The sequence below is a fragment of the Podarcis tiliguerta genome (assembly GCF_965153285.1).
Source record: "Podarcis tiliguerta genome assembly, chromosome: 5".
In the NCBI taxonomy this organism is placed as follows: Eukaryota; Metazoa; Chordata; class Lepidosauria; order Squamata; family Lacertidae; genus Podarcis; species Podarcis tiliguerta.
Window position 1 is genome coordinate 33,811,258 of NC_139538.1, and position 27,579 is coordinate 33,838,836.

Sequence of the window (27,579 nt, forward strand, 5' to 3'; positions counted from 1 at the left end):
TTTGAGATGCTGTTTCCCGAACCATAGGTAAAAAGGTACCCCTGACTGTTAGGTCCAGTCACGGACGACTCTGAGGTTGCGTGCTCATCTCGCTCTATAGGCCGAGGGAGCCGGTGTTTGTCCGCAGACAGCTTCCGGGTCATGTGGCCAGCATGACTAAGCGGCTTCTGGCAAACCAGAGCAGTGCACAGAAATACCATTTACCTTCCTGCCAGAGTGGTACCTATTTATCTGCCTGCACATAGTGTGCTTTTGAAGTGCTAGGTGGGCAGGAGCTGGGACCAAACAACAGGAGCTCACCAACCTTCTGATTGGCAAACCCTAGGCTCAGTGGTTTAGAACCATACTGTGTTCCTAATCATAGACGCATGCAATGTCATCACACAGATTTATAGAACTATGGATACATGGGGCTCTAGAGAAAACAGCATTAGAATCAAATAATTCTTTATTCTGCTTGCAAAAAAGGTAAATAGTAAGTATATATAGTCTAGTAAAAAAGAGGCCACACTAAGATTAACATTAGAAGTACCAGGAACAGAAGTTATGTATTTGATATAAAAGAAGCAGTGGAATAACACAGTTGTTAGAAAAGCAATTCTGGTGATCCGTTGGTATTGGAAATTGTTGGGAATCGCCAAGTGAGTTAGTGCTCATGATCTGGGACATGATATCCAAGAGTACTTCCAAGAGGTTGATGAGCAAAGAAGGTCCTGGCCATCTCATTGATTCTATGGTATGCTCCTAAGATCCGGAAGTATTCCACATATGCCCAGAAATCGTTGGCCGTGAAAGGCCAATAGGGCATGTTTGCAGGCTGTCTGTAGGGGTCTAAAACAAAATATGCATGAGGTTCTTTCCTCCCCCTGATAACCAAGACATTTAGGATTGAAGACTCATGCTACCTAAACAAATACATTTTAGTCGCATTCCCTGAATGGGGCTGGTGCTACCCTTTAGCACAGTTGCTTTAATAAACAGTATGCTTCTTGCATCTGTTCCCAACATATTTATTCAAAGTATTTTAAGCTGCTGTTTAGAGCTACGCCCTCATGAAGAGAGTGAGAGAGAAGGTACAACAGGAAAACAGTCGCTGCAGAACGGATGTGCTGATTAGTTAGTATGAGAAGTTGCCCTGACACCACAAGCTATATGTGGCATCCATTAAATGTATCCATGGAGATGAAGGAAGGTCTTCAGGGCCCACTACTATATTGGTCCAAAGATTAGCTGCCTTTGAATATTGGCCACAGATATCTTTAGAAGAAATAAAAACAGGCCCTAAATCTCTGGCACCATCCAGTGCTTTTTACAATTTAAAGAGAACGTGGAACCTCTAGTGTTTTTTCTCACCAGGCAACTAGCACCACCTGTTGAGAAGGCTGGGTGATCCTTTTACCAAAACTATGAAGTAAATGGAAATTCCATGCAGTTTCCAAGGTCTCCTCTTAAATCGCAGCTTCTTTATGTATAAAAGTGCTACCAGAGGCCACACTCCAGTTTTATACACACCAGGTTGGGGTGGAGGGAGTGTTTCTGCTACATGAATATGCTTCTCATTGTGTTGAATGCTGCTTTTCTCCTCCTCCTGATTGCAGCAAATGTTTGGGGAGATTGAAAGAAAAAGCAACCAGACCCCGAAACATTGAAATATGAAGTCATAGAATCCATGGTGGGCCTTTGAAGCATGGTATATAAATCCAAATAACCCTAGGAGAGTGAATAGTGCTACATAATACTTAAATTTCAAGTTCAGCTGGATGCGGCCATATAATTTAGCTTTAATCAACACTGTGCTGCCAATTTGATTAATGTGCTCTGGCCAGGGGAATCAATGGCCATCTGTCTGACTGCAATTGGTTCCATGGAGACCCAATTCCGAGATGCAAAGTTCTAGCTTCAGAAACTAGATGGAGGCAGCACTGTTTCACATCTGCAACTCCGGATTCAGGAGTGGTGCAGCCATCCTAAATGTTATTAATTCAGTATCATTGCAGATTGTGCTATTTCATATGGTGATTTACATTCTGCCTTGCGAAGAGTTTCTTAAAAAGAAAAACCTTTATGTGTGTTTGTAATTTTGGCATTTGCAGGTTTTAGTTCCTGTTCCTACTAAATGTTGAATTGATGTTTTCTTGGGGGTGTCTGATGCGGCTCAGTTTCTTTCAAATCTCCTCTGACATTTGATCAAACTTCACATTTGCAAGAATTCCCATTTTTAGACAAACTAGAGATGGGATTGAGCGAGACAACCACAAACAAACAAAATCCCTTTACCTTCTTCATCCTCGATCGGTCTGGCACCTGTAATTAGGGAAGAAATTCATCATCAGCCACTCGGTGAAAAGTCACAGTTTTACAAAGAGCTGCTGCTCTGTCACCACAAAACTAATAAGCAGCTAAGTTTTCAAAATACTGTAATAAAAGAATAGTATGTTTCAACTCTCACTACACATCGGGAAATTAAACATTCATTATATTTGAATGCTGTATCATATTCCAAGCATATTGCAATGAAGAAAGTAACTGATTGGGGGGGGGGGGTTGAAACAATATATATCTATTGCAATAAAGTTACCTGTTTGTGTGTTCACCAAAATGCAGAAGCAAACTATGACCACAAAGATTAACTTCATCTTTCCTGCAAGGAATATTTGTGTCTGAAGTTTAGCCTGTATGAATAATAATAATAATAATAATAATAATAATAATAATAATAATAATAATAAAAAATCAAAATATAGAAAGGCTCAACCTACATATTTTCTTTCTGCATAAAATACACCTTTTTGTCTTATGAACAGAATACAACCCATTACATTATTAATTGCAAAACTTTTTTATTTACAAAGTACAATGCTGCTCTTTTGTTAAGCCCCCTGCAAACATCTACATTTTGCATGAAATTTGATACCTTGGAAAGCACTTACTATTGGGGTTGGTTTTAACTTCAGAAATTACCTTCCCTTTCTTTTAAATCAGCGGACGTTTGTAGCTTTGAGTCAGCCGCAAAATCCTGAATGAGCTTCTATTGCTGCAAAATAGCAGTACTGTTTTGAAGAGGCTGGAGGACTGTTTGTAAGGGAAGGAACGTCACTCACACAGCACACCAATCTGACTCTTTCATCCTAATCTTGAGATGTTTACAGTGTGCTGCTAATATGAATAGGGTGGTAGAATATCAGTGGTGCAAAACAGCAAATCTTGGAATTCTTTTAGTTTTTGCCATTTCACTTGTATGGAATCCAGGATCCAACTTCAGTCATCTTTAATATATTGTTGCGTAATCTAGTGTACCATACCTGGTGTTAAGTGCTGTGTGTATGACTCTGCTGAGTGGACAGAAAATCTCAGAGTTAATTTTTAGGACAGCCAGATAATTCAGTTTCAGTCATAGTACTTGAATTTAAAGTAGTTTGTTCCTACTGAAGCACATAAGGTTAATGCCCTAATCTTAAACTCCTGTGGTAGCATGTCTGCCTTGGTTGTCTGAGATAAGTCATAAATCATCTTAAATCCTAGCAGTATTTAATGGTATTCTGGATTGGATTGCCTGACATTCCAGTTTATTCTCTGTAAGAGTAGATCTTTTCAGCCAGAAGGCTTTAATGATGATGATGATGATGATGATGATACTGGCAGCAGGAATTGCTTTTGAGTTAAGTGATTATAACTTTCATTTTTTCAGGAGTGGGGGAACAGTTGGAACATGCTGTTCTGTGCTGTTTAAGCTGCTAAAGGTGCCTCGTGGATTTTAGTCTACAGCAAAAAAAGCTAAGAGGGAAATTGAATTCCGAGGCATTTTGCTGCTTCTACAAAGACAGCTTAGAAAGTGCTGCAGATTTGTTGGTTCGCTTCACAACGATTCTATTGAAAGATGCAGAGGACCTACTTAACCCCAGTAAAATTAGCAAAAATGTATAGAACAAGTACCAATATATGTTGGAAATGTAAAGGAAAAGAAGGTAAATGGAATTGTAATGCAACAAAAAAATTCTGGGAAATGATATATAATGAAATGAAAAAAATGTTTAAAATAACCTTTGCTAAAAAACCAGAAGCTTTTTATTAGGAATTATAGGTACCGCGATCCCAAAGATCAGAGGAAACTGGTCACATGTGCTACAATGGCCGCTCGGATGCTACTAGCCCAGAGACGGAAGGAAGAGGAAACCCCGACCAAAGAAGAATGGCAAATCAAGATGATGGACGATGCCGAAAGTCAGCATGGTGCAAACGCATCAGCGGAGCCAACCACTACTGATCCTGCCTACTTTTGCCACAGCTTCTACCCACCACCCAACCCCCAGACTGAAAAAGGTTCTCTGCTCCTGATTTAGGTGGCAGTTTGTGTCTTAAAGATGCAGGTTACTAAGAGCCCATTACACCAGTGGGCCATTATCTGCCATGGTTTGTTAAACCTTCCAAGAACCTTCAAAGCCAATAGTTCTGTCCAGCAGTACAGTGGTACCTCAGGTTAAGAACTTAATTCGTTCTGGAGGTCCGTTCTTAATCTGAAACTGTTCTTAACCTGAGGTACCACTTTAGCTAATGGGGCCTCCCGCTGCCGCCGCACGATTTCTGTTCTCATCCTGAAGCAAAGTTCTTAACCCGAGGTACTATTTCTGGGTTAGCAGAGTCTGTAGCCTGAAGCGTCTGTAACCGGAAATGTCTGTAAGCCGAGGTACCACTGTACTGCCCATTCCATGGAAGCTGTCATGTAAAGCTCAAGATATACAACAGCATTGTTCCTCACAGTTCTTCATACCTTCCTTACACTACTTCTTAACTAAGGAAGAAAATTGTCTCCAGGGGTTTGATCAGAACTGCATCCTATTATCCTGAAAGATTTATAGTAGCCACCACTCTTGTTCCAAGCATTAGAGCAAGCCATGGTTGTTCCTTTTCATAAGCTGAAAGAAAATATGCCTCCCTCTGAGCCCTGTATCAATGATTGCTGACCAAGTTTCAACACAACATGCAGCCCTAAGTAATTTTCCCTTCACTTCTCAAACAATTCATGCAGCCTGACAAAAAGCATCTGCAACTGAGGCACCTGCTAGGGAACACTGGGACCGAATTAGCATTGTAGTCTGTAGTTCTCATTAACCAGCATATCCCAGAATGAATTCCCAGCAGTGTAGGACACAGGAGCTAGTCAAGCACCAAGGTGTATCACTTAATCTTATATCCACCTATTTGCCATCTAAGAGAAAGGTTCTCCCCGCTCCCCACAAACATAACATACTGAAAGTATAACAGAAATGCAATTTAGTAATGCTCCCCACAATTAACTTTTTAGTGACAACTAAAGTGAAGTACTTAATATTGTGTATAAATGATTCTGGATGCATGAAATAGTTCTGTAATCCACACTATAATTTATTTTTCAGATAGGTATATTTTACATCAGTATTCACTGGTGGCAAGAAAATGTGATGTGGAAAGTGTCTGGATCTTTAAGTTTTATCTCACCTTATTTGGCATTGCTTGCCTTTGTAACTCTCTGTTGAGTTACGTCTGTTACAACAGCCAACTATGTACAGTGGTACCTCGGGTTAAGTACTTAATTCATTCCGGAGGTCTGTTCTTAACCTGAAACTGTTCTTAACCTGAAGCACCACTTTAGCTAATGGGGCCTCCTGCTGCCGCCATGCCACCAGAACATGATTTCTGTTCTCATCCTGAAGCAAAGTTCTTAACCCGAGGTACTATTTCTGGGTTAGCAGAGTCTGTAACCTGAAGCATATGTAACCCGAGGTACCACAGTAACAGGTGAATGGTTACTATCTACCCAGGAAAACATCCACTGTGTTGTGGTTGCACATCGAGCAGATTCAAGGCAGTTTACAACCGTGGCCGTTTTCAGTGGATTCTGCTGCCTTTGTTTGTTGGCCATCAGGACTGTCGCAAAACGCCTTCCACAATCCTGGGAAAGGTAGTTTGTTATGGGTGCTGGAAATTCTAACTCTGTGAGAAGCAAACTACAGTTCCCAGGATTATTTGGTAGAAACAATTTACTTTAAATGGGATGTGACAATCAACAGGATCTTGACTTATTCTTTGCCCTTTCTTTGTCAAGGAGGGTTACTCAATTTCAGACCGAGTTTTTCCAGTCCCAATGGAACCGGAACATGGGTGGAAAAGCACAATGACATCACCTGCTGAGTAACTCTAGATGTGACAGGGAAAGGGAAAGGAGGGGACATGAGGCTGATGCTAGGTGATTGCTCCCCATCTGCCAAAACATCTGGCTCCACGTTGGTTCCCATATAACCAAGGAGTTGTTGGGTGCAATGTTTTCCTTCCTTTTCTTTTTGTAGTAGAACAATTGTTTCAGGGCCTGTGCATCCATGAAGTGGTATAGTTGAATATAAAAGAGGGAAGATTCAGCTTTCTTCTTCTTTTTTATCATCTTTATTCATTTAAAATACAATCATACAATAAAGGTAAGTACAACAGAGTTAAGCACAAAAAAGAAAAAAGAAGAAAAAAGAAAAGAAGGACAAAAAAGAGTTTAACAGTAGCAAGAAAATGTCAATTGAAAAAGAAAGCCAAATATTTATACAACATCATGTCTTATCCAATAAAGTCTTCTATAAAAAACTTACAATTGTTTTCATTATACTTTTTCTATTGTCTTGATTTTATATTTCAGCTTCATCATGTATAGTGTTCATGAAAGCACACATCAGTTCCAGTTCGAAAAACATACGATTGACAGGCTTTAGGTAAAGAGAATCTGAGAAGTTATAAATAAAGTTGTATAGGTAAACGCAAACCACAACAAAAACAGGAGACAAGGGATGAGTGAAAAATGGCTCTTACATAGAACAATTGGTCAGTTTTATTTTGCTCCTTCATTCTGAACCTCTTGAGCAGAAGCCTCAACTCGGCTTTTTGCTTGCTTGGCAAGGATATATGTAAATTCCTCACTAGGCATGCCAAATCAAATTCCACACTGCTTGGAGCCTGTCCAGACAGTACCTTCTGTACTTTCCTGTACCCTCTAGCACTTTCAATATGCTGAAAGCACACACACGCTTGCTTGTCTCCCAAGGATCATCTGGAGAAAGCAGCAGTGGTGAGGTGTCTTGCTCACAATCCATACAGTGGACAATGTCCCTATATCACAATGTGTATTGTCCCACGACCCAGTAAGGATAGGAAATTCCAGGGAAACGCAAGCCAGGCAATGCAGCGATCATGGTCTCATGCAGACACTGAAGCATTCAATAGCACAGCATCCGTTGAAAGAACTTAGTATTCCCCCTCCTGGTATCACCTACAAAGCAGTTTCTTTGTTTAAAAGTTTACTTATAAATATTTCAGCTCCATTAGCTGAGAAGCACATTAATCTGCACGATGCAATGAACTGGTCTCAGTTATGCAGTTGCAAATTTGTAAAAGCAGAGTAAAAAAACAGAGAAGACATTGCAATCGCACAGGAGAACAGGAGCGATATTTTCACCGATGAAGCCCTTGGGAGATGTCTTATTCTGATGATTAGATTGTGAGCCCTTCCTTTCAAATGGCTCAGAGAAGACAGCAGTTTATCTTTTCTTCGTGTGTGTGTCTGAGAGAGAGAGAGAGAATGAGAAAAATTCCAAGCCACTTATAAAATAACTGCAACACAACATGATCAACATGCGTCAACATGATCAATATAATCTGAAAATTGCTAAAAATCAGTTCTTTTGTAATGAGCCATGTTTGGGTTTGGGTCTGGGCTTTGGGGCAGGGAGAAGGTGGATTGGTATGTAGAATGTTGAGAGTAGGTGATGGGGGTCTGGGATGATAGTCAGGATGGTAGTATTTGTGAGTTGACAGCTGGAATAGGGAAAGGGAAGAGAGTGGAGGATAGAGGGTCAGCCCAACACATTTTGCTGCCAAAGATGGAGCAAGGGATTCATCCCTGTCCCTCACCAACACCGCTCAAGGGATATAGCATCCACAGCTGAGTTATTTTGGCACCTGAGAACTGAGCAATTCATTGCTCAATTCATTGCACAATTGTTCGATTTTTATTTTTTTTAATCGTTTTATATTATCCTATTGATAATTTTCCAATATGGCTGAAGCTGGGACATGCCCTAGAATTTATTGATGAGTGTATGGGCCCATAACCCCCCTTTTTAAAAAAAACAGCAAGGAAGTAACTAAATAAATATTCTTAAATGTGTTGGGAAAATAGGGTTGGCACACATTGCTTAATCATCTGTACAAGCTAAAATATCCACATAATCATGCACATCCAGAATCAGGGAGTAACTCTATATACAAACAGCTGGTGTAAAGCAGGACAGTGTAAATTAATCCCAGGTGAAGTTACACCAGAACCAGATTCTGTTCAGAAGCGGAGCTACTGCTGTGTGAGCTAGCCTGGCCCTAAGCCTGGCAGAGGGAAAACAAGCTTTTTAAATAGTTGTTACACCAACCTTTCTGCCAGCTTAATTTATGCTGGGTTGCTGCATCACACACCGAAACTCAACTGGCTAAGGATTCAGCCTGGGTTCCCCACTCTCTGGTCCTGCCACACCCCCAGAAAGCCCCCTTTTCAGGGCTTTCATCAGCCTAAAATCCACCAGGTTCAGTTCAGCCTGAGATACACTGGTGTATCTCTCCTTCCTCATCTCAACTGGGATCCAGCAGCTGAGCCAAGCCCAGCTGATTGCTGATTGTTACTATTTTGATGTGGCAACCTGATCTGGAGCTAGAAGTGTAATTGCAGCCCTCATGATAAATCCAGGCAACTCATCATCGGAAAAATCCAATGCTGCTGCTTTAGATGTTTGTGATTCTTCCTACACGGAAAGTACTTTGGTGGGGCATGCCGTATTTTGTTTCGAAATGTCTCAGCACATGAGTTTTATGTCTTTCCCCTGCCCATCAGTGTTTTCCCTGCAGAATGATCATGACGGCTGAAGCAGATTGATGCCTATTTTAAAAAATCACCACTTTTGTAGGGCAAGAGATGGTCATAGACCACAAATGTTTTATGCTGTCTGCAAGCGCCACCTACTGCATAACTTGTGAAAGGAATGGCTATGAACTTGGCGGAAGGCTGCTGTAACCCTGATGGCACTTTTGCTCAAGTTCTGTTTCGTGCTGTGTGACCAACATCCTATTGTATCTCCAAAGACGTATTGTACACCCAGCCACCATACTCCCCCCACTCTTTACATACTTTCACTCTGCTTCATCTTCAAATTGAACCACCATGATGGTGGTGGCTATAAATAGCCGTTTTGAACATGCTATTGCCACATCCAAGGGACGTGGGTGGCGCTGTGGGTTAAACCATAGAGCCTAGGACTTGCCGATCAGAAGGTCAGCGGTTCAAATCCACGTGATGAGGTGAGCTCCCGTTGCTCGGTCCCTGCTCCCGCCAACCTAGCAGTTCGAAAGCAGGTCAAAGTGCAAGTAGATAAATAGGTACCACTCCAGTGGGAAGGTAAACGGTGTTTCCGTGTGCTGCTCTGATTCACCAGAAGTGGCTTAGTCATGCTGGCCACATGACCCGGAAGCTGTATGCCAGCTTCCTTAGCCAATAAAGCGAGATGAGCGCCTCAACCCCAGAGTTGGTCATGACTGGACCTAATGGTCAGGGGTCCCTTTACCTTTACTTATTGCCACCTCCTAGCAGACTTGTCAGTGTCAGCTCCCAACAGAGCCTACCTGGTTGAGCCCTGAAGCATCTGTGATGCCTGATCTATTTTGCCTGTTACTCTTTGGCATTCAGGGGACAATAGGAGGATTAAAAAGTGCTAAAACAATGTGAGTAGTGTATTCTAGCTCTGGGAAAAGTAGCCTTCAGTAAACCAATGGCAGGTTTCTTGTCTTAAATTTTGCCTGCACCGCTAGCAGATTGTGATCATCCTTCCTGTAAATCAAGACTGCACTCACTTCAGCTTGTAAATCCTTGCTTCAAATTGCTGTTTCATTGCAGCAATTCTCTTTACCTTAAAACCATAACAAATCTGCTTAAATATCTCTAATAACTCCCTGGAAAGTACCTGGATGTTTGACAAAAGAAATCCATCTTTGGTTTAGAGAGATAGCATACCGTTTTTGATTAACATATTATTATACCCTCTACGGTTCCCAGTCTTAGAGTTCTTGGTACATAACAGAAAGTGGAAAAGGCTTGATAGTGTTGAATTTTCCTCCAGTAAGCTTGAGCAGACATTGCTAGTAAACAAAGCTGGTTAACACCAAGTTTTTATGAGAAATGTTACGATTAGGGACTGAGAACACACTGCTAAGTTCCCAGAGCACTATTGCAGATGGACACCAGCCTGCAACTGTAGCATCTAAAGAATGACATGATGTGAGTACATAACCTGGTTCCTTCCCATCTGGAAGTCACCATCAGTAGAGAAGGATGGGATGCAGCCACACAGAAGCATGTCCAATGCCATTCTTGTGATGGGAGATGGGAGACCCAATCAACATGTAGTGAGGAATGGAGACAGGGGGTATGGTCCTCTTCCCTTCTCCATGTTGTCCATCTGAGTAGGAATACATATATAGGGTTGGGTCCTGTCTAACACAGACTTTATTGAAATCAGTGTGACAAGTTAGTCTTCTTGATGATTTACCTTATATCCCATTACATTCAAGGAGAACTAAGTTCAACTCATTTACTCTGGATCCAGCCCATAGACCAACATGAGAACAGGCCTTCTCTGCCGTGGCTCCCCATCTGTGGAATGCTCTCGCCAGGGAAGTTCGCCTGGCGCCTTCACTATACACCTTTAGGCACCAGACAAAAACGTTCCTTTTTAACCAGGCCTTTGCCTGACTTGATCCTATACCCTTTTTAAAATGCTGGCTCTTTTTTATTGGGTTGTTTTTGTTTTGATTTTATGTACTTGATATATTATGTGAACCGCCCTGAGACCTTCGGGTATAGGGCAGTATAGAAATATATATATATATAAAATAGACCAGGGTTGGGCAATTTGCAGCCCACAGCCTAATTTTGTGCAGGTGGCAAGAAAAGAAAAATCAGGCGATAGAGGGAGAAAGATGTCCCACCTATCATTGGTTCTGAATTCCATCTACTGCCTGTATGTGGCCCCCAACAGAAAAAAAGCTTGTCCACCTGTTATGTACTGAGCTGAATCCTAGAACAATAGGATCCAGAATGCAGGAGTCTGATTGGTCTGCAGGAGCCACCCAATCCACCTCCAGGTGGAAGTGAATCAGTGACCTGATTGGCTTGCAGGAGCAGCCAATCTGGCTCCTGGATGAAGTGAATCTGCAACCTGATTAGGCTATAGGAGCAGCCAGGAATTAGCCAATCACGCGGGGCCCATTGTGTAAATAATGTATATATAGCTAAACGTTTTGGAAAAAGTTTCATTCATTGCTACTATGAGCTGAATAAACAGCATGAAATTCACAGTCGACTCAGAGTATATTTCACCACCTCAGCATAGAAATATGTCATAAGCAGCAAAGGAAGATGGGATGTTTTTGTCCTTATACAAGTTTTGCAACCATCAGTTTCTACCAGTACCCTGAGTTTTTCGCAACTGCTTGTGTTTTCCTTCTACCCTGAACAGCATGGCAAAATGTCCAAGAGGATAGCCACTAGACAGATGTCAAGGCGGGAGTCGGGAGCAAGTCAGCAATACTTCACAGAGTGTCAGTGAAGTTAACTCTCTATTCCAAGAAGCAAAACAGCTCTATCCACAAACTCTTCCCAGCAGGTCTTGCCTAGTGAGGCAGTTGTGAGGACTGAAGATAACCACCTTCCCAAAGCTCCCTAAGTCTTCTCCTCTCCCAGGTCTTTCCCAAGCAACCTGAGATTTCTCCATGTTGTCTGTCTTTGCTCCCCCCTCTTCATTCCTCTTCTGGAGAGGGGAGCAGGAAGGGGAGAGTCCCTGGCTTCTTCCACAGCCTGCCTCCACTCTGCCTCTTGGCCCCCCATCTCTCCAGCCTACAGTTCTGCCTTGTATTCTGGACAGCCCTCTGCATAGCCTCACTACACCCTGTTACGTTCAGCTTCCAACACCTCCTCCTCCTATTCTGCTCCCTTTTCCCGCTCCGGCCACTCCTCACTGTCCCACCACCAATCCCCTGGCCCTAAGTCTTCCTCTCTTGGGGGTTCCTTGGTTGGAACCTCCCAACACCCCTCTGTATCCAGCCAGTCCATGGCAACACACTGGCAGTTACCTCAGTTCCTCATCTGTCATGATATCATTCCATATTTTTTGTGCCAGCAATTTTTTCATCTGCTTTTAGCCTTCACACAGTGAAATTGGCTATGCTTTGAGGTTCTTTTATTTCTAGCATCTCTCCTTCTATATTAAATTCCCAACAGCGTCATCTGAAAGCCTAACCGTTTCCAGATATCCATGGTTCTTCAGATCGCTTTCTGGTTAACAAGCTCATTGAAATAAATAGGCCACGGGGTTGCTGGGCTGGAAACTGCAGCTGAAGGTGTGACAGCTTTCCTGCAGGGTGAGAAAATTCTGAGACAGGAAGCTGGTTAGAGCTTCCAGCTGACTGCAGAGCAGACCAGGTCCTCCTAGAGACCATCAGGCACCCAGCCCTTTGCCTGCTCTGACACCACCAACAGCTGAAGCTTATACTGCTATACCATTGGGTCCATCTAGCCCAGTACTGTCGACACAGACAGGCAGTGGCTCTCCAGGGTTTTGGACAGAAGACATTTCCAGCCCTAACCAGAGATTGAACCTGGGACCTTCTGCATCCAAAGCATGTGCTCTACAAATGAGCTGCAGCCCTTCCCCTCATTAAATACTAATTTGCATCTTGTTGTCCTGCTTGTTATCAAGCTGTCATATCTGCTGGTGGTCTGTTAAGAATTGTTTTAGAAAGAATTGGACTGATCTTAATGATAGACTTGTAAATATTGATAGTAAGTAAAGGTAAAGGGACCCCTGACCATTAGGTCCAGTCGTGACCGACTCTGGGGTTGCGGCGCTCATCTCGCTTTATTGGCCGAGGGAGCCAGCGTACAGCTTCCCGGTCATGTGGCCAGCAAGACTAAGCCACTTCTGGTGAACCAGAGCAGCACACGGAAACGCCGTTTACCTTCCCGCCAGAGCACTACCTATTTATCTACTTGCACTTCGTGCTTTCAAACTGCTAGGTTGGCAGGAGCTGGGACCATCGCGGGGATTCAAACCGCCCACCTTCTGATCGGCAAGTCCTAGGCTCTGTGGTTTAACCCACAGCACCACCCGTGTCCCAATATTGATAGCACCATGCCTTAAATAGATGATGACCCAAGATAGTCCTATTCCATCATGTTTATCCTTGGTGGTTGTTTTAATTAGCTATTCCTTTATGCAAAGCTTTATCCAAATCATGTAGGGCCTGGCATTCAAGCCCTGGATGAAAAAGTGTTTGGCCCATTAATGTGAAGATTGGGGGTAATTTGGGCAATGGGAATTGGCAATTTCATTTCATACCAAAGTATCTACTAAAAATGAATGGTTTGGCAAGTGTGGGGTCTCTTTTACCGCTGCAGCTATGTGGGTTTTTTCTAGGAGGTAGCTCCTGGTACAATTTTGTCCTATTCATGGCCACAGGAAACTGACTCTTATCAAGTTAGACCAGTCTAAACCAGCCTTTGCCAACTTGGTGCCCTTTAGATGTTTAGGATTGCAACTCCCATCAGCCCCAGCCAGCACAGCCAATAGTGAGGGATGATGGGAGTTGTAGTTCATTATCTGGATAGCCCCAGGTTGGTGAAAGTTAGTCTATTCCATTCATTCCCACTGCTCAATTATAACCAGAAATATTTCTTTGCAGACAGTCCCTGTAATTTATCTATTATTTTACTAATGGAGGAACTTCCTCCTTTTCCATCCCCTGACTCATTGTTCACATACTTATGGTCATCTTTACAACCATGAGAAAATCAGATGGATGACTGCAATTGCTAATATTTATCCAAGGTAGACAGGGATACTTCTCGAAAATACTTCAATTGCTTTCTTGAAGCCTCAAGTGATCACAGCTGCTGCATTTATATCCCGTGCTTAAGCATCTGGTGTATATTTGTATTAAGAATTAACAGACAAGTCCTCCCAACCTGTGGAGAAATAATAATTTCCTCTGCTGCTGATGACCAGGCTCTGAGTGCCATTGCTCATGTAGTCAAATAGTAACACACACACACACACAGAGAGAGAGAGAGAGAGAGAGAGAGAGAGAGAGAGAGGCAGGCATCAGCAAGCTTATGAGAAAACCAAGGTTTGCCAAAACACAGAATATTTAGAACTAGCGACTGCCCTCCTGCTGGCTCTACTTGCCACCCTTAACCCCCTTAAGACCTTGTCATCCCCTCCTCTTACAGCTCACCCAAACCGCCCCACATCTTAGACCTCCTTCCCATCCCTATTCATATGGCCTGCCTGTCTCTGATGATGCCACTTCTGCCTTAATAGCAGAGGGCAAGGAGGAGAAAAGTGATGGCGGCAGAGCAAGATAGTTGCTGAGAAGCTGTCCTGGTGTGTCATGACCATTCCATCGCAGCTCACCTGGGTTACCCACCTGTGTCGCTTACCTGGGTTGCTCATGCCACTCACTTGGGATGTCTATGCTGCCCACTTGTGCCAACTGCCTGCTTGGGCCACCCTCTCACCTCCCTCTTCCTTGCCCTCCAACCCTGCTGCGATGGCCCAGCAGCATCTCTTGTTTGACCCCACAGGCTACTCCTTGAATGGAAAGAATGAGGAAATGCATTACGTTCTCTCAAAGAACCTTTCATCGGTCAACCGGTCGGTCTTTTAGAGCTATATTTGGAAGGTTTGCTTCTAACAGTGATTCCCCGGAAGATACTCCAAAGTCAATTGTGCATAGATACTGTTTCTGGAGGTCTGGCATTCCCTATATGAGAAACTGTCAATATAAAATGACCCACAGAACACAGACCCTTTTGTAGACCCTTGCATGGTAACATTAAATTTGCAAATCCATGCAAGAGCATTGAAGAGTCTCGTGGCATCTTAAAGATGAACAAATAAGGAACCTCCAGACTAATTTGGTACAACACAGGTTCCAGTTAGGACTGTGAGGCTATTTCCCCCAAACCACAGCCACCTCACACCAGATGCCCTGTGGGGAGCTCAACTGAACAGCCACTCCTGTGGCGATCACACAGGGTCCCCGGACGTTTCACCATCTATTGATCCCTGTGCCACCACTTTATTTCTCTCTGCCACCACCCAGGCCCTACCTGGGAAAATACTGAATCTAGTCAGGGTTAAATTGGAACATAAATTTCTGTTTATTTATTGCAGTTTAACAAGTGTGTGGTTTCATAAACGGTCTCAGTCAATTACAATCATGCAGTGCCTATCCAGACCTATAACTTCTGCTACCTGCTCTTACTCACTAAACCACCTCCCAGATATTTACCGTATTTTTCACTCTATAAGACGCACCAGACCACAAGACGCACCTAGTTTTTGGAGGAGGAAAACAAGAAAAAATAATACTCTGAATCTCAGAAGCCAGAACAGCAAGAGGGATCGCTGGGCAGTGAAAGCAGCAATCCCTCTTGCTGTTCTGGCTTCTGGGATAGCTGCGCAGCCTGCATTCGCTCCATAAGATGCACACACATTTCCCTTTACTTTTTAGGAGGGAAAAAGTGAGTCTTATAGAGCAAAAAATACGGTACTAGTCTTCCTAGCTCCTAACTGTTCCTGACTCAGCTTATTTCGCTACACTAACTCAACTTACCCACAGACTCTGTCCTAATTCACTCCCACTCCAACCAACTTCCCAATGAACTCTTCCTCTTCGTCCCTCCCAGAGCTGGTTTTATAGTCCCTCTGACTCCACCCCCTGGGTTCTGATTGGGTAACCTGTTTAACTATTTCACCTCCAGCACTCTCATATGTTAACGTCACAACTCCCTTCAGAAAGAAGGGTTGATGGCACCACCCATCAGCTGATAAGTGGTGACTGCTGGATTAGTTGCATGACCAAGGCCCCTCAGTGGAACTTGCTTGCACAGCTGATCCTTGCAGAAAGCAGCTTTGCCAGCCCTATGCCTGGTGCTAGGGAAGTGCTAAGCACAGGTCTTGCAAAGCGCATTGTGTGGTGCTTCCCAAATGTTAGCTGATCCAATCTGCTGGAGCCGATCCGGTGCTTCCACCAGTGTGTTTGCCCCATGCCAACCTCAATACCACCTTGTGCCTCCCTTGAATGCAGCAGGAGCAGGCAACCTGAGGTCAGGTGAGCACCAGCTCCCCAACCTGTCATTTGCTACTGAATAAGGAAATAAATACCTATGGATGTTGTTTGTATAAATCTGCACTATTACTCATCTCTGCAACTCCCTCTTCCTCTTTTGTCCGGTACTGCTATTCATGCCTGGTCATGCCTCCACAGGGATGGTTTCAATGGAAGGAAATGTGAGAGTTTAGGACTAGGAACAAAGAAAACATTTGAAGAAGGGATATTTCTAAAATTATAAAAGGATATGAAAAATGAAACACTTATGAGAAAACTGCCAAATCACCCAAGCACCCTGTGGGCTTCTCAAGTAAAGGTACCCCTATATGAAAATAAGGTTGTTTCCATGTAAGCACAGTCTGCAGGAAGGTTGTGTTTATAAGCAGAAAATTGAACTTCAGCTTAATGAAGAACATTTGTCCCCAGCGGAACATCTTGTCAGCTATAATAACTCTCCTCAGCCTTTATGACAACCCAGAAGAATTATCTTCTAAGAAATATGATCAAAAGACCTATAAAAAACCAAACAAGGAATTTACTGGGAAAGACTCTAAAAGTAGGGAAATTAAGGGGGAAATACAAGGAGAGTGAACCTACCAACCATGAGATATAAGTGTGGCTCAGTCTATTGAGTCTGACGTAAGTGACTTAAAGGCAGACTTATGAAAAACCTTCACAATGGGAAGACTATCTGCTTTTCATTACTTGGTTTAGTCTCAGGAGCAGATTGACCATCTCGCTAACCACAGCTGATGCAACTCTCAGTTGCTTTGGAATGGGAAATGCCAACCCGGATACAATGCCCGTCTCCAAATGGAGCAGGGTTGTGCAGCTGTATAGAAAGGAAGGCTCAAGTCTGTTGGGGGGGGGGGAATTCAGCATTGTTTGTTATTTCAAAGCCATTTTGAAATGGCATGTAGTGGGGGTGAACAAATCCTCACTCTGAAATTTATTTGAAGTCATAGTACTGTAGAAGAAGAAGAAGAAGAAGAAGAAGAAGAAGAAGAGGAGGAGGAGTTTGGATTTGATATCCCGCTTTATCCCTACCCGAAGGAGTCTCAAAGTGGCTCACATTCGCCTTTCCCTTCCTCTCCCACAACAAACACTCTGTGAGGTGAGTGGGGCTGAGAGACTTCAGAGAAGTGTGACTGGCCCAAGGTCACCCAGCAGCTGCATGTGGAGGAGTGGAGATGCGAACCCGGTTCCCCAGATTACAAGTCTACCGCTCTTAACCACTACAACACGCTGGCTGTAGTTTTAGTATGCCATGCCCTTGTCCTCACTGCACTACAAGGAAACAAAACCAAGTGCTTTCAACAGAGCTTCCTTCCATTTAGGAGATATGATCAAGAGAAACCCTAAATGGACTTCAATAGCCCCCTGTTTCCAGAACGTTCTTCCCAGGAAAGTTCACCTGGTGCTGCCCTTGTCATTGTTTCAGTGCCAGGCAGAGGTTGTTTTCCCAGTTATTTTGCCAGAAAACAGTGGATATTATTAGTATTGGATTGTAATTTGCTTTCTTAGTAAGAAGTGATACATACATTTAATAAACCTAAACCTAACCAATAGTCCTATAGAATGCTTGACTTCTGCCAAACTGCCTTTTAAAAGCACACGCAGGACTTATGTGGTATATGCAGCTTGGTCTTGGGACAGGGAACAGCTGGAAAGCAAAAGCGCATTCGGTACAACCAGCTGAATCACGATCAATAAGTCAATCATGGCTAAATTAGACATAAGGGCAAATATATAACTTCCATCACATTGAGGAGCATAAAGGAAATTGGCTTATATTGAATTAAGACTGTTGGCCCATTGATCTATCCAGCTCAATACTGTCTGCATTGATAGGTGGCAACTTTCCAGGCAAATGACCTTCCAGGCCAGGGACTGAGCCTGGGACCTTTTGCATGCAAAGCATGGGATCTTGCAGTGTGATGCTATGGCGTCACAATGCCCTGTGTTTATTTACCCCTGCTCTGCATCAGTGGAGATGGGGAGATGCAGGACATTGTGATATCACAATAACAGTGTATGCTGGAATGGAACGGAGGAACTAGATGTGTGGTTGCCATGGTGTGTGTGTGTGTCTAGCGACACATTTGCCATCATGTATTGTTTGACCCTAAGGCTGGTTTTGATTGTATCCATTTAAATCAGAGTAGACCTATTGAAACCAGTGGCCTTGAACTTATGCACATTAACTTTAATGAGTCTACTCTGAGTACGACTTACCCAGTGTGCAAACTTCCTGGTTCACCTGGACTGGGGGGAAATGGAGTGCAACCTAATAACTCATTTTTACAGCCAGATCTTCCAGGATTTTCATTTTGCTCTCATTTAATGAACATATTTGTTTGCATTAAAATAGAGCTAAATAGCCCTGATTGATACCAGGCATTATGCAACAGCCAAGAAGCATTTATTAGTTGAATAGCTGGTGACTTGCTGATCAAACATTACAATTAAAATCAGAGTTATTTAACTCAAAAAGTTATACCGAACATCGAATCAATTGACAGTCATAACAATAATAATGAATGATTAATATACAATTACCTAAGCTCATTACCCAGGTAATGTCAATTAGCTGCCCGAATTAGCTCAGGAGAAAAGCTTGCATTTGTTAAAAAAAGGTTCAATAACTTCTTGCAGCAATGACAAATTGCCCCCTGTGCAGGAACATGGATGGGAATCCTAATGAGGCCAAGATCCCCGCTGAGGTGCCCTGCAATTGCCTCATAACCATTCCATAACTTACTCTTATGCTGTGTCATGTCAATCAGCTTAGATAAATAAACATGGGGAAAACAATCCGGGTATCTCTCAGAATACCGAGCTGGGAGACGCTTACCAGTGTAAACATGGAGGGTGGGAAAGCCTTCAAAGGTCTGACCCTGATTTCCAGGACTTGGGCCCAGACTAGGACTGGCTACAGAGGAGAAACTGTGACCACATGGCTTGAAAGCACACACTACAAAACACATCATTCTTCCCTTCCCACCGCCGTTAACCAGAAAAAGATGAGAGACGGGATCAACTATCGAAGGTCAGGCCCTGAGGCTAAAGTATCTTAACAGGGGGAGGGAAATGGTTTCAGTTTGAAAGAAAGAAGTAAGTAGTATGAGGATTCTTCTCTGTGGTTCTTGGGCGGTAACACAGGCTACATGCACACTGCACATATTATTGAACCGCTCTGGGAACTGTAGCTCTGTGAGGGACATAGGGGTCTTCTAACAGCTCTCTGCACACTTAACAAACAACAGCTCCCAGAATTCTTTGGGGGAAGCCATGGCTGCTGAAAGTGGTTTCAGAGTGCTTTATATGCTTGGCACGAATGTGGCTACAGTCTTTAGAAATTTTAAGGAACATCAGACACAGACCTGATTGTTCCTGCGCATCCTATTCCTTGTTGTTCATCTGACTGCTACACACCATATGTTTAAAGTACATAGAATCCTAGGAACTGTAGTTTGTCAAGTGTTCTAGGAATAATAGTTCAATGACGGGTAAGGGTATCAGGATTCTTGTGTGTGTATGTGCTTTAAATATATGGTGTACGCAACATTTTCGGAGGGTTTGGATAAATATCAACAAGCCTTTGGACTGCATGCAACAACCCTCTTTGCCTTATTCAACTAGCAAACCAGGAAGTCTTCCATTAATTATAGTTTCCCACATAGTCTGAGCTGGGAAGCTACAGTTAATGGCTTTGGAACAAGTCAGGATCATATGAAACCAACTTCAGACCACAAGTTTAATAACCTGGCTTGCTCTAAAGCTTTTAACCATAGTTTCCTGGTTCGGATGAAATGGGAAACTATAATTAATGGAAGCCTTCCTTATTTAGCTCTCCGGGAAAGATTGAGGGCACAAGGAGAAGGGGATGACAAGATGGTTCGACAGTGTTCTTGAAGCTACGAACATGAGTTTGACCAAGCTGCGGGAGGCAGTGGAAGACAGGAGTGCCTGGTGTGCGCTGGTCCATGGGGTCACGAAGAGTCGGACACGACTAAATGACTAAACAACAACAACAACATGTAAAGGGAGGATTGAAGCGGCTGCATATAGAATGCGGACAAAAGCTTTGTTTATAACTTGGGTTATTAAACCAAGATATGATCATTCAAAATGGTCTTTATATCATTGTGAGAAACAGCACCCTTAAAAGCTATATAAAAGGTAAAGGGACCGCTGACCATTAAGTCTAGTCGCGGACGACTCTGGGGTTGCGGCGCTCATCTTGCTTTACTGGCTGAGGGAGCTGGCGTTTGTCCTCAGACAGCTTCCGGGTCATGTGGCCAGCATGACTAAGCCACTTCTGGCGAACCAGAGCAGCGCACGGAAACGCCGTTTACCTTCCCGCCACTTTGACGTGCTTTCGAACTGCTAGGTAGGCAGGAACAGGGACTGAAGAACAGGAGCTCACCCCGTCACAGGGATTCGAACCGCCGACCTTCTGATTGGCAAGCCCTAGGCTCTGTGGTTTAGACCACAGCGCCACCTGCGTCCTTTTAAAAGCTGTATACATGTGCCTAAAAACCCTAGTTGGGCTATAGATGCCTGTTAGAAGCACACAAGTGTTTGAGGTGCAGTCCCTTTCATCTGCGAGGCATCTCTGCACTGGTATTTTTCATAAATGCAGCTGCTGTAGCTCAAAGGCCACGCTGTATTTCTTTAGCATGCAACTCTGCAACACTTCGCTGCAATTAGTTATAATTATATAGGGAATGGGTGATGTTTGAAAGGTCACACATTGTTGGTTTTTTAACCCATGTAAATAGTCAGAGGCAGTAATGCTTCCGAATATCAGCTGCTGGAAACCACAATTAGGGGTCTGAACCAGCAGGCTCTCTTATGCTTTTAAATGTGTACACACCTGCACACTTATTTGCACAGAGGATGTGGTTGCCTTTCTCCTCTCTAGGCACCTGCATAACTATTAAGGGCAGGGTTCGCCTAACAAATCCCATCAGCAGAAGCCCTGCACACAATGAAAAGGATCAATTATATTAGGGGTTTAGGGTGCCCTGCAACGATATGCTGCAAGTCACACATGTAGATAAATCTTTTATAATTGTTGAAAACAGCTTTATTTTCCTTATGAGTGAAAGTGCCATCAAACTTTTTATACCACTGTGATTAAAATTTGGAAGCATTGCCAAGATACAGAACAAAATTGCTTCAGGGACAGCCAGCTGGCCACCCCTGGTTTCATCAAGGGCAGTATAATTTATCTTCTGAGATGCTCCTCGTTATTTTTATTTTCTTAAATAAATTTGTTCTTGTTTCAAACCTAAAATTTGCTCGGCAGGCTTTGCAATGTTTATTGTACCCCATCCCTGAGATCTGAATATGTTTCCCCATTCACCAAATTGGTTTCCCCCCCTCCTAAGATGTCTTCCTGTCTCTGCAGGTATTCAATCTTCCCTTTCTTCATTTTTGATCAGCCCGTTTTTTGTCATGGATCGGTAATTTAAAGGGTTTTCCAGATGGTTAAATGCTATTCATTGAAGAAGCTCAATAGCATGTTAATATATATGTATGATGCTCTCTAGCCTCCAAATCTGTCATTTATTGAACTCAGATGGGATGCAATGGAGAGAAAAGTAGAAATTCTGTAGCAGCATAATGCTGAACAGCTGTGCTTGGAGTTGATAATTACTGTCCATGTTCAAAATACGGTCAGTTGCAGTCCATCACTTAGGAAAGTATTCACTTTTGGTAAAGGAGTATTCATTTAAATATATTTTTATTATTTTCCTTCTTGAACAACATTTTCAGCATTACAATACCAAACACAAAAACTCTGTCGAGCGTACGACTGCCCTCCTTCCCATCAGCCGGTTTTCCATTTCAAATCCAATCACGCAATTTAAATCTTCAACCTATTGTCCACATTGTAGGAATTATTTCAATCCTGCTAGTGTCTTCAAATTTTTGCAATTATTATTCAAATATACAATAAATTTACTACAGTCCCTTTGGAATTTCTGATCGTCCTGGTCTCGAATCCTGCAAGTCAGTCTGGCCAGTTCTGCAAAGTCCGTCATCTTTGCCTGCCACTCTGCAATGGTAGGTACCTCCTGTAACTTCCACTTTTGGGGCCATAAAGTTCTTGCTGCCACTGTGGCATACATAAATAGTCTTTGGTCTATCTTCGCAATTTCCTCACCCATCAAACCTAGCAAAAATGCTTCCGGTTTTTTGGGGAAGGTGTATCTAAAAATCTTTTTTAGTTCATTATAGATCAATTCCCAAAATGTTTTTACTGTATCACAAGTCCACCACATATGACAAAAGTCACTGTCTGATTCTTTGCATTTGGTAAAGGAGTATTCAGTGGAAAACAATGACCTAAGTTGAATTCCATATCATGTAACATCAGTGTTTGTTTTCAGCCTTTCTATGATAGTCATAAAACCATTTTTGGTTAAGGACAATTGAAAAATTGTCTTTCTGCCCACTACTCTCTTGTTGCTAAAAACTTAGAGATGTTACTGAAGCTCATAATTACCTTGGATCGACATGCAAATTTGAAATGTGCATCTGCAGTGCGAATTGCAGATTTCCCACACAAGTTACTCTCTGGCTTGGAGTCAGAATCATAGCTTCATGGTGGAGCTTCATGGTGGAGCACATGCTTTGTGTGGAGAAGACCCAGAAGATCTGCTTCAATCCCTAGCATCTCTATAGCCATCTTTAGCCATCTCACCCCTTGCTTTTTCCTGTAAGACCAATTGCAGTTGTTAACAGTCGTCAACAGGTTTACCACACCTATCAGCCAATCACCCTTTCCCACGACCCTTCTGAGTAATACCCCTCCCCACCCTTTCACTATATAGAAGGGTCTGGTGACTTCTGTTTCAGTGTATCTGAAGAAGTGTGCATGCACACGAAAGCTCATACCAATAACAAACTTAGATGGTCTCTAAGGTGCTACTGGAAGGAATTTTTTAATTTTGTTTTGGCATCTCTAGTTAGTATTCAGAAAAACCTCTCTCTGTGTCTGAAATTCTGAAGAACACTGACAGTGCAATTCAGCTTTCCCCAACATGGTGCTCTCCAGATGTTTTAGACTACAACTCCCATCATCTCTTAGAATTAGCCATGCTGTAGTAGTCCAAAACATCTGGAAGGTACCATGTTGGGAAAGGCTGGTGCAGACAATACGGAGCTCAATGGGCCAATGATTTGACCTGGTTTAAGGCAAATTCTTATGTAAAATGAGATCCTGAACAGGAACAATCACTGAGTTGTCAGCTACAGCTCAGACTTTCATTCATTTTTATCCAAGCCGTGGACACAAATTACAGCTCAGACAGGTCTATGATTACTTTCGTAAAAGGTGAAAACTGGATGGAACTTTGAGAGGCAATTGAAAATTCACTGGAAAATGGAGTTGCTTATTGCCCAAAAAAGGTGACCAATTAAAAGACCTGATCCATCATTATGAATCGGGAGACATTCTCACAAAGCAAATGAATTGTTCCCGAAAGGTCACCAAGGAAGCTTATAATATACCATGCTGATTCCTGACTGAGATGAGGTGAGTTTGTCCATCACTACGTAGCACATATAAACATGGGGGCTCATGCCTCATGGCAATTCCTCCAGTGCAGACACACATGACAGTTTTGTCCAATTGCAATTCCGTTGATTTAGGTATGAGCTCTTTTTGGAGAAAGGGTAGTCAGACTCAACCCCTTTCTTGCCATTTGGGATGAAATTTCAGGCCTGGGGTACATTGATCAATGGCTACTAGCTACAGGGGTACATTGATCAATGGCTACTGTGTCCAGTTCTGGGCACCACAGTTCAAGAAGGACACTGACAAACTGGAACGTGTCCAGAGGAGGGCAACCAAAATGGCCAAAGGCCTGGAAACGATGCCTTATGAGGAACAGCTAAGGGAGCTGGGCATGTTTAGCCTGGAGAAGAGGAGGTTAAGGGGTGATATGATAGCCATGTTCAAATATATAAAAGGATGTCACATAGAGGAGGGAGAAAGGTTGTTTTCTGCTGCTCCAGAGAAGTGGACACGGAGCAATGGATCCAAACTACAAGAAAGAAGATTCCACCTAAACATTAGGAAGAACTTCCTGACAGTAAGAGCTGTTCGACAGTGGAATTTGCTGCTAAGGAGTGTGGTGGAGTCTCCTTCTTTGGAGGTCTTTAAGCAGAGGCTTGACAACCATATGTCAGGAGTGCTCTGATGGTGTTTCCTGCTTGGCAGGGGGTTGGACTCGATGGCCCTTGTGGTCTCTTCCAACTCTATGATTCTGTGATTCTATGATTTTATGATTCTATGATGGCGATGTTCTACCTCCGCTGTCAGAGGCTGTCAGCCTCTGAATTCCAGTTGCTGGGAATCACAGATAGAAAGACTGCTTTTGCACCCGTCTCACTTGCTGGCTTCCCATAGGCATCTGGTTAGCCAACGGTAACAGCAGGATGTTGGGCTACATGTTTTTTGTCCTGATCTAGCAGGCTCTTCTTACATTCATACAGCTGTTTCTTCTGAGAAGTAGGTGATTCTGATTTTATGAACCAAATATTTTCTCACTTCAGTCTTTGCCCCGAAAATGTTGGAATTAAATATTTCCAGGAAGTGCTGTACAGCAGTTAGTACCTTACATACAATCACCATGCCCAAGAACCATCACTTGACTCCCACAATTTTCTGGGTTAATAGAGTTGCAGGCTGATCCCCTCTCCCCGGATGCGATTCACATTGAAACGAGAGCTAAATTTCAACTGGATTACACTAGAATCCCAGAAGTGGCTTTTATGTTGTGTGAAAGCTCAAATATAATGCGAAAATTAACAGGGAAATGTTAGGGAAACAGAATAAACTGCCTTGTGAAAGAAGCCAAAGTATTAATATATATATATATATTTCACTCTTGACTTTTGGCTGGTCCTCCTTCCTGGTTTGCCCTTTGGTCCTGATTTGCTCTTCAGTCCTGGCTTGCCTCATGGCTCCAGGCTCACCGCAGACTGGTGCCAGCAGCCCAGCCCTGGCACATCCCAAGGGGACAGGGAAGATCCCACGAGACGGCACTGATGTACAAATAGGAACAACTTTCTCTTCTGCTGACATGGAGATATCTGAGTCAAACTTTAGACAAGCTGTATTGTTTGACTAGAGGAAAGATAATTGTAGCTTATGCTAAAGGCCACAGGGAACTGGAAGGATTGAGGTTGGAAACACAAATATAAACAGGAGTGCTTTTAGAGCAGAGGAATTCTTGGCCATGAGAATAGTTCCACTGAAACAACACCAAAAAAATCAACCAGGGAAAAGAACCAATTTTGAAGCCAATTGTACGCAAGGATCAGCAATCCTCTTCCGATGACCTTCTGTCTGCTTCCATCAAAAACCTTATGAGATGACATTTTATCATGTATATATATAGGACCCCCATCTTCAGGCTATGGGATTTGCCACCGCAATAACAAGAAAAATTCTTAAGAACCAAAAATGTTATGGAATGCCAATGAAGCAAATATAGCATTTTACTAGTTTCACAAAGCACTTGAGGCTGCCTGACTTACTCTGAGGAAAAGCCAGTATTTCAGCTGGCTAGGCAAAGAGCCACACAGCACAGTGATGAATGTCATGCTGATGGAAGGATCTCCATTCCTGAAACTAACAGACCATGGAATTACTATCCAACCTCACAACCATCCTATAAACTGGGAGGGGGGCTAGCCCATAGTTCAGGGGCATGGATCAGCTGAAGTTACCCCCCTCCCCATTTTCTAAATAAATGCTGAGTTTTCAAGGCTATTTCACCAAAATGGGACTATTGAAAAACAAGAAAGGGATACAGCAATGGCATATTCATGTGAGCGCCAAGGTTTGCAGAAGTGGATGGGGAGACATCTTCAAGGGGTGGAATCTAAAGGGGCAGAGGTTCTCAAAAACATCCCAGTGAGGACTGAACATGATCAGTGCACAGAGAAAATTGAGCTCATATCTGCACAAAATTTTCACTCTTATACTACTTTACCAGTCATGCCTTTCCCAAAAGAATCACGGGAACTGTAGTTTAAGGGTGCTGACCTCACAGAGCCACACTTCCTAGCATCCTTAATGCACTAAAATTCTCAGGGTTTCCCACAACCGTTAAAGTGGTATAAGAGTGCTTTAAAGAGAGTCCTGGGAGACCTGCTCCCAGCCTTGCTGGCCTTTTCCCATCTGGCCTGGGAGGACAGGGCCCTGACTGACTCCAGGTACAAAAAGCTGAAGCAGCTGAACAGAATTTTGGGTTAGGGGCTAACTGTTTTTAATTGGTGTGGGCTTGTTGTTGTTGTTGTTGCTGCTGCTGTTTTTATTGAGGGACGAAAGATGTTTCTGGGAGGAGAGCAACTGAGGAGAACTGCCCCCACACAATCACAGTATAAAGAAATGCAAGTTGGTACAAAAATAAATAAATCTTAATTTCACACACTTGTGGGATCTGAACTAGTGGTGAGTGGCCATTTTATCTTTTACATATCTTATGGCCTTGTTTGCATGTTATGGCAAGCCATAGTCACTCTCTATAAATTATGGTTTACCACAACAAGCTGGTGCGTGCTGTTCCATTGCACCTGCTGCCAGGCTGGCTTAGGATTATGCATAAACCAGCAGTCATGGTTTGCTTCCCTCAACCAAACCACAAGTAGTTAGCCAAGAACATTGGATTCTGATTGTGGTTTGTTTGGGAGATAAACCACCAGCCCTGGTTCACACAAAATGCTAAGTCAGGCACTCTATGGTTTGTTTTGTGGCTAAGCAAATGGAGGAGCAAGACAGGCATGACTGAATGGTATCTACCAGCACCCTGCACATTGTCAATAAACTACAGTTTATACCAGACTACAGCTTACTGTGATGTGCAAACCAGGCCATTGTATCTCAGTGGCTCTCTGGAAGCAACAAAGGATGAGTAAACTTCCTCAGAATTTTGCCTACATTTTCTCTCTTATATTATTATACTGCCCATCTGAATTATTGAAAAGGTCACCAGAATCGATGTGATAGTTCCACCTACTGCTTATAATTCTCTACAACATCACCATGAGGCCACAACATAAAATGTTTTGTTTTCTATGCATAATTGTCCTCTAGAGTAGAAATTGATTCAAGTGGCTGTTAGTATGATTACAAAATCAAACCAATTCCCTTGAAACCTAGTGACTGTGCACTTAACAGTATTGACTATCTACATTTAATGGTGTAAAAGGAGCTATGTGGCCAATAACCTCTGGAAAAAATCACCATGGAACCAGAATTTAATTGCCTAATGATTTCTATTATATTTATGAAACTTCAATGCACTAATCGAAGGAGTCATCATATAGGGA

The 27,579-nt window shown here is 42.9% G+C and overlaps 1 protein-coding gene across 6 annotated transcripts; it reads right to left on the minus strand.

Moving 5' to 3' along the window:
* Positions 1 to 318: 318 nt before the first annotated feature.
* On the minus strand, positions 319 to 22,814 carry OTOS (otospiralin). Of its 6 annotated transcripts, none has more exons than XM_083439513.1 (4): positions 22,742 to 22,814; positions 2,579 to 2,672; positions 2,278 to 2,304; positions 319 to 831 (listed from the first exon to the last, which is right to left on the minus strand). In XM_083439513.1, exons 2-4 carry the CDS (start codon positions 2,634 to 2,636, stop codon positions 647 to 649), a joined length of 270 nt encoding a protein of 89 aa, XP_083295639.1. In that variant the 5' UTR covers positions 2,637 to 2,672; positions 22,742 to 22,814; the 3' UTR covers positions 319 to 646. The 6 variants fall into 6 exon arrangements, with proteins under 6 accessions (XP_083295639.1, XP_083295641.1, XP_083295637.1 ...); XM_083439515.1 differs by lacking the exon at positions 22,742 to 22,814 and adding an exon at positions 16,278 to 17,171 and having other exon boundaries at positions 2,579 to 2,641; XM_083439511.1 differs by lacking the exon at positions 22,742 to 22,814 and adding an exon at positions 6,829 to 6,850.
* Between the last annotated feature and the right edge of the window lie 4,765 nt (positions 22,815 to 27,579).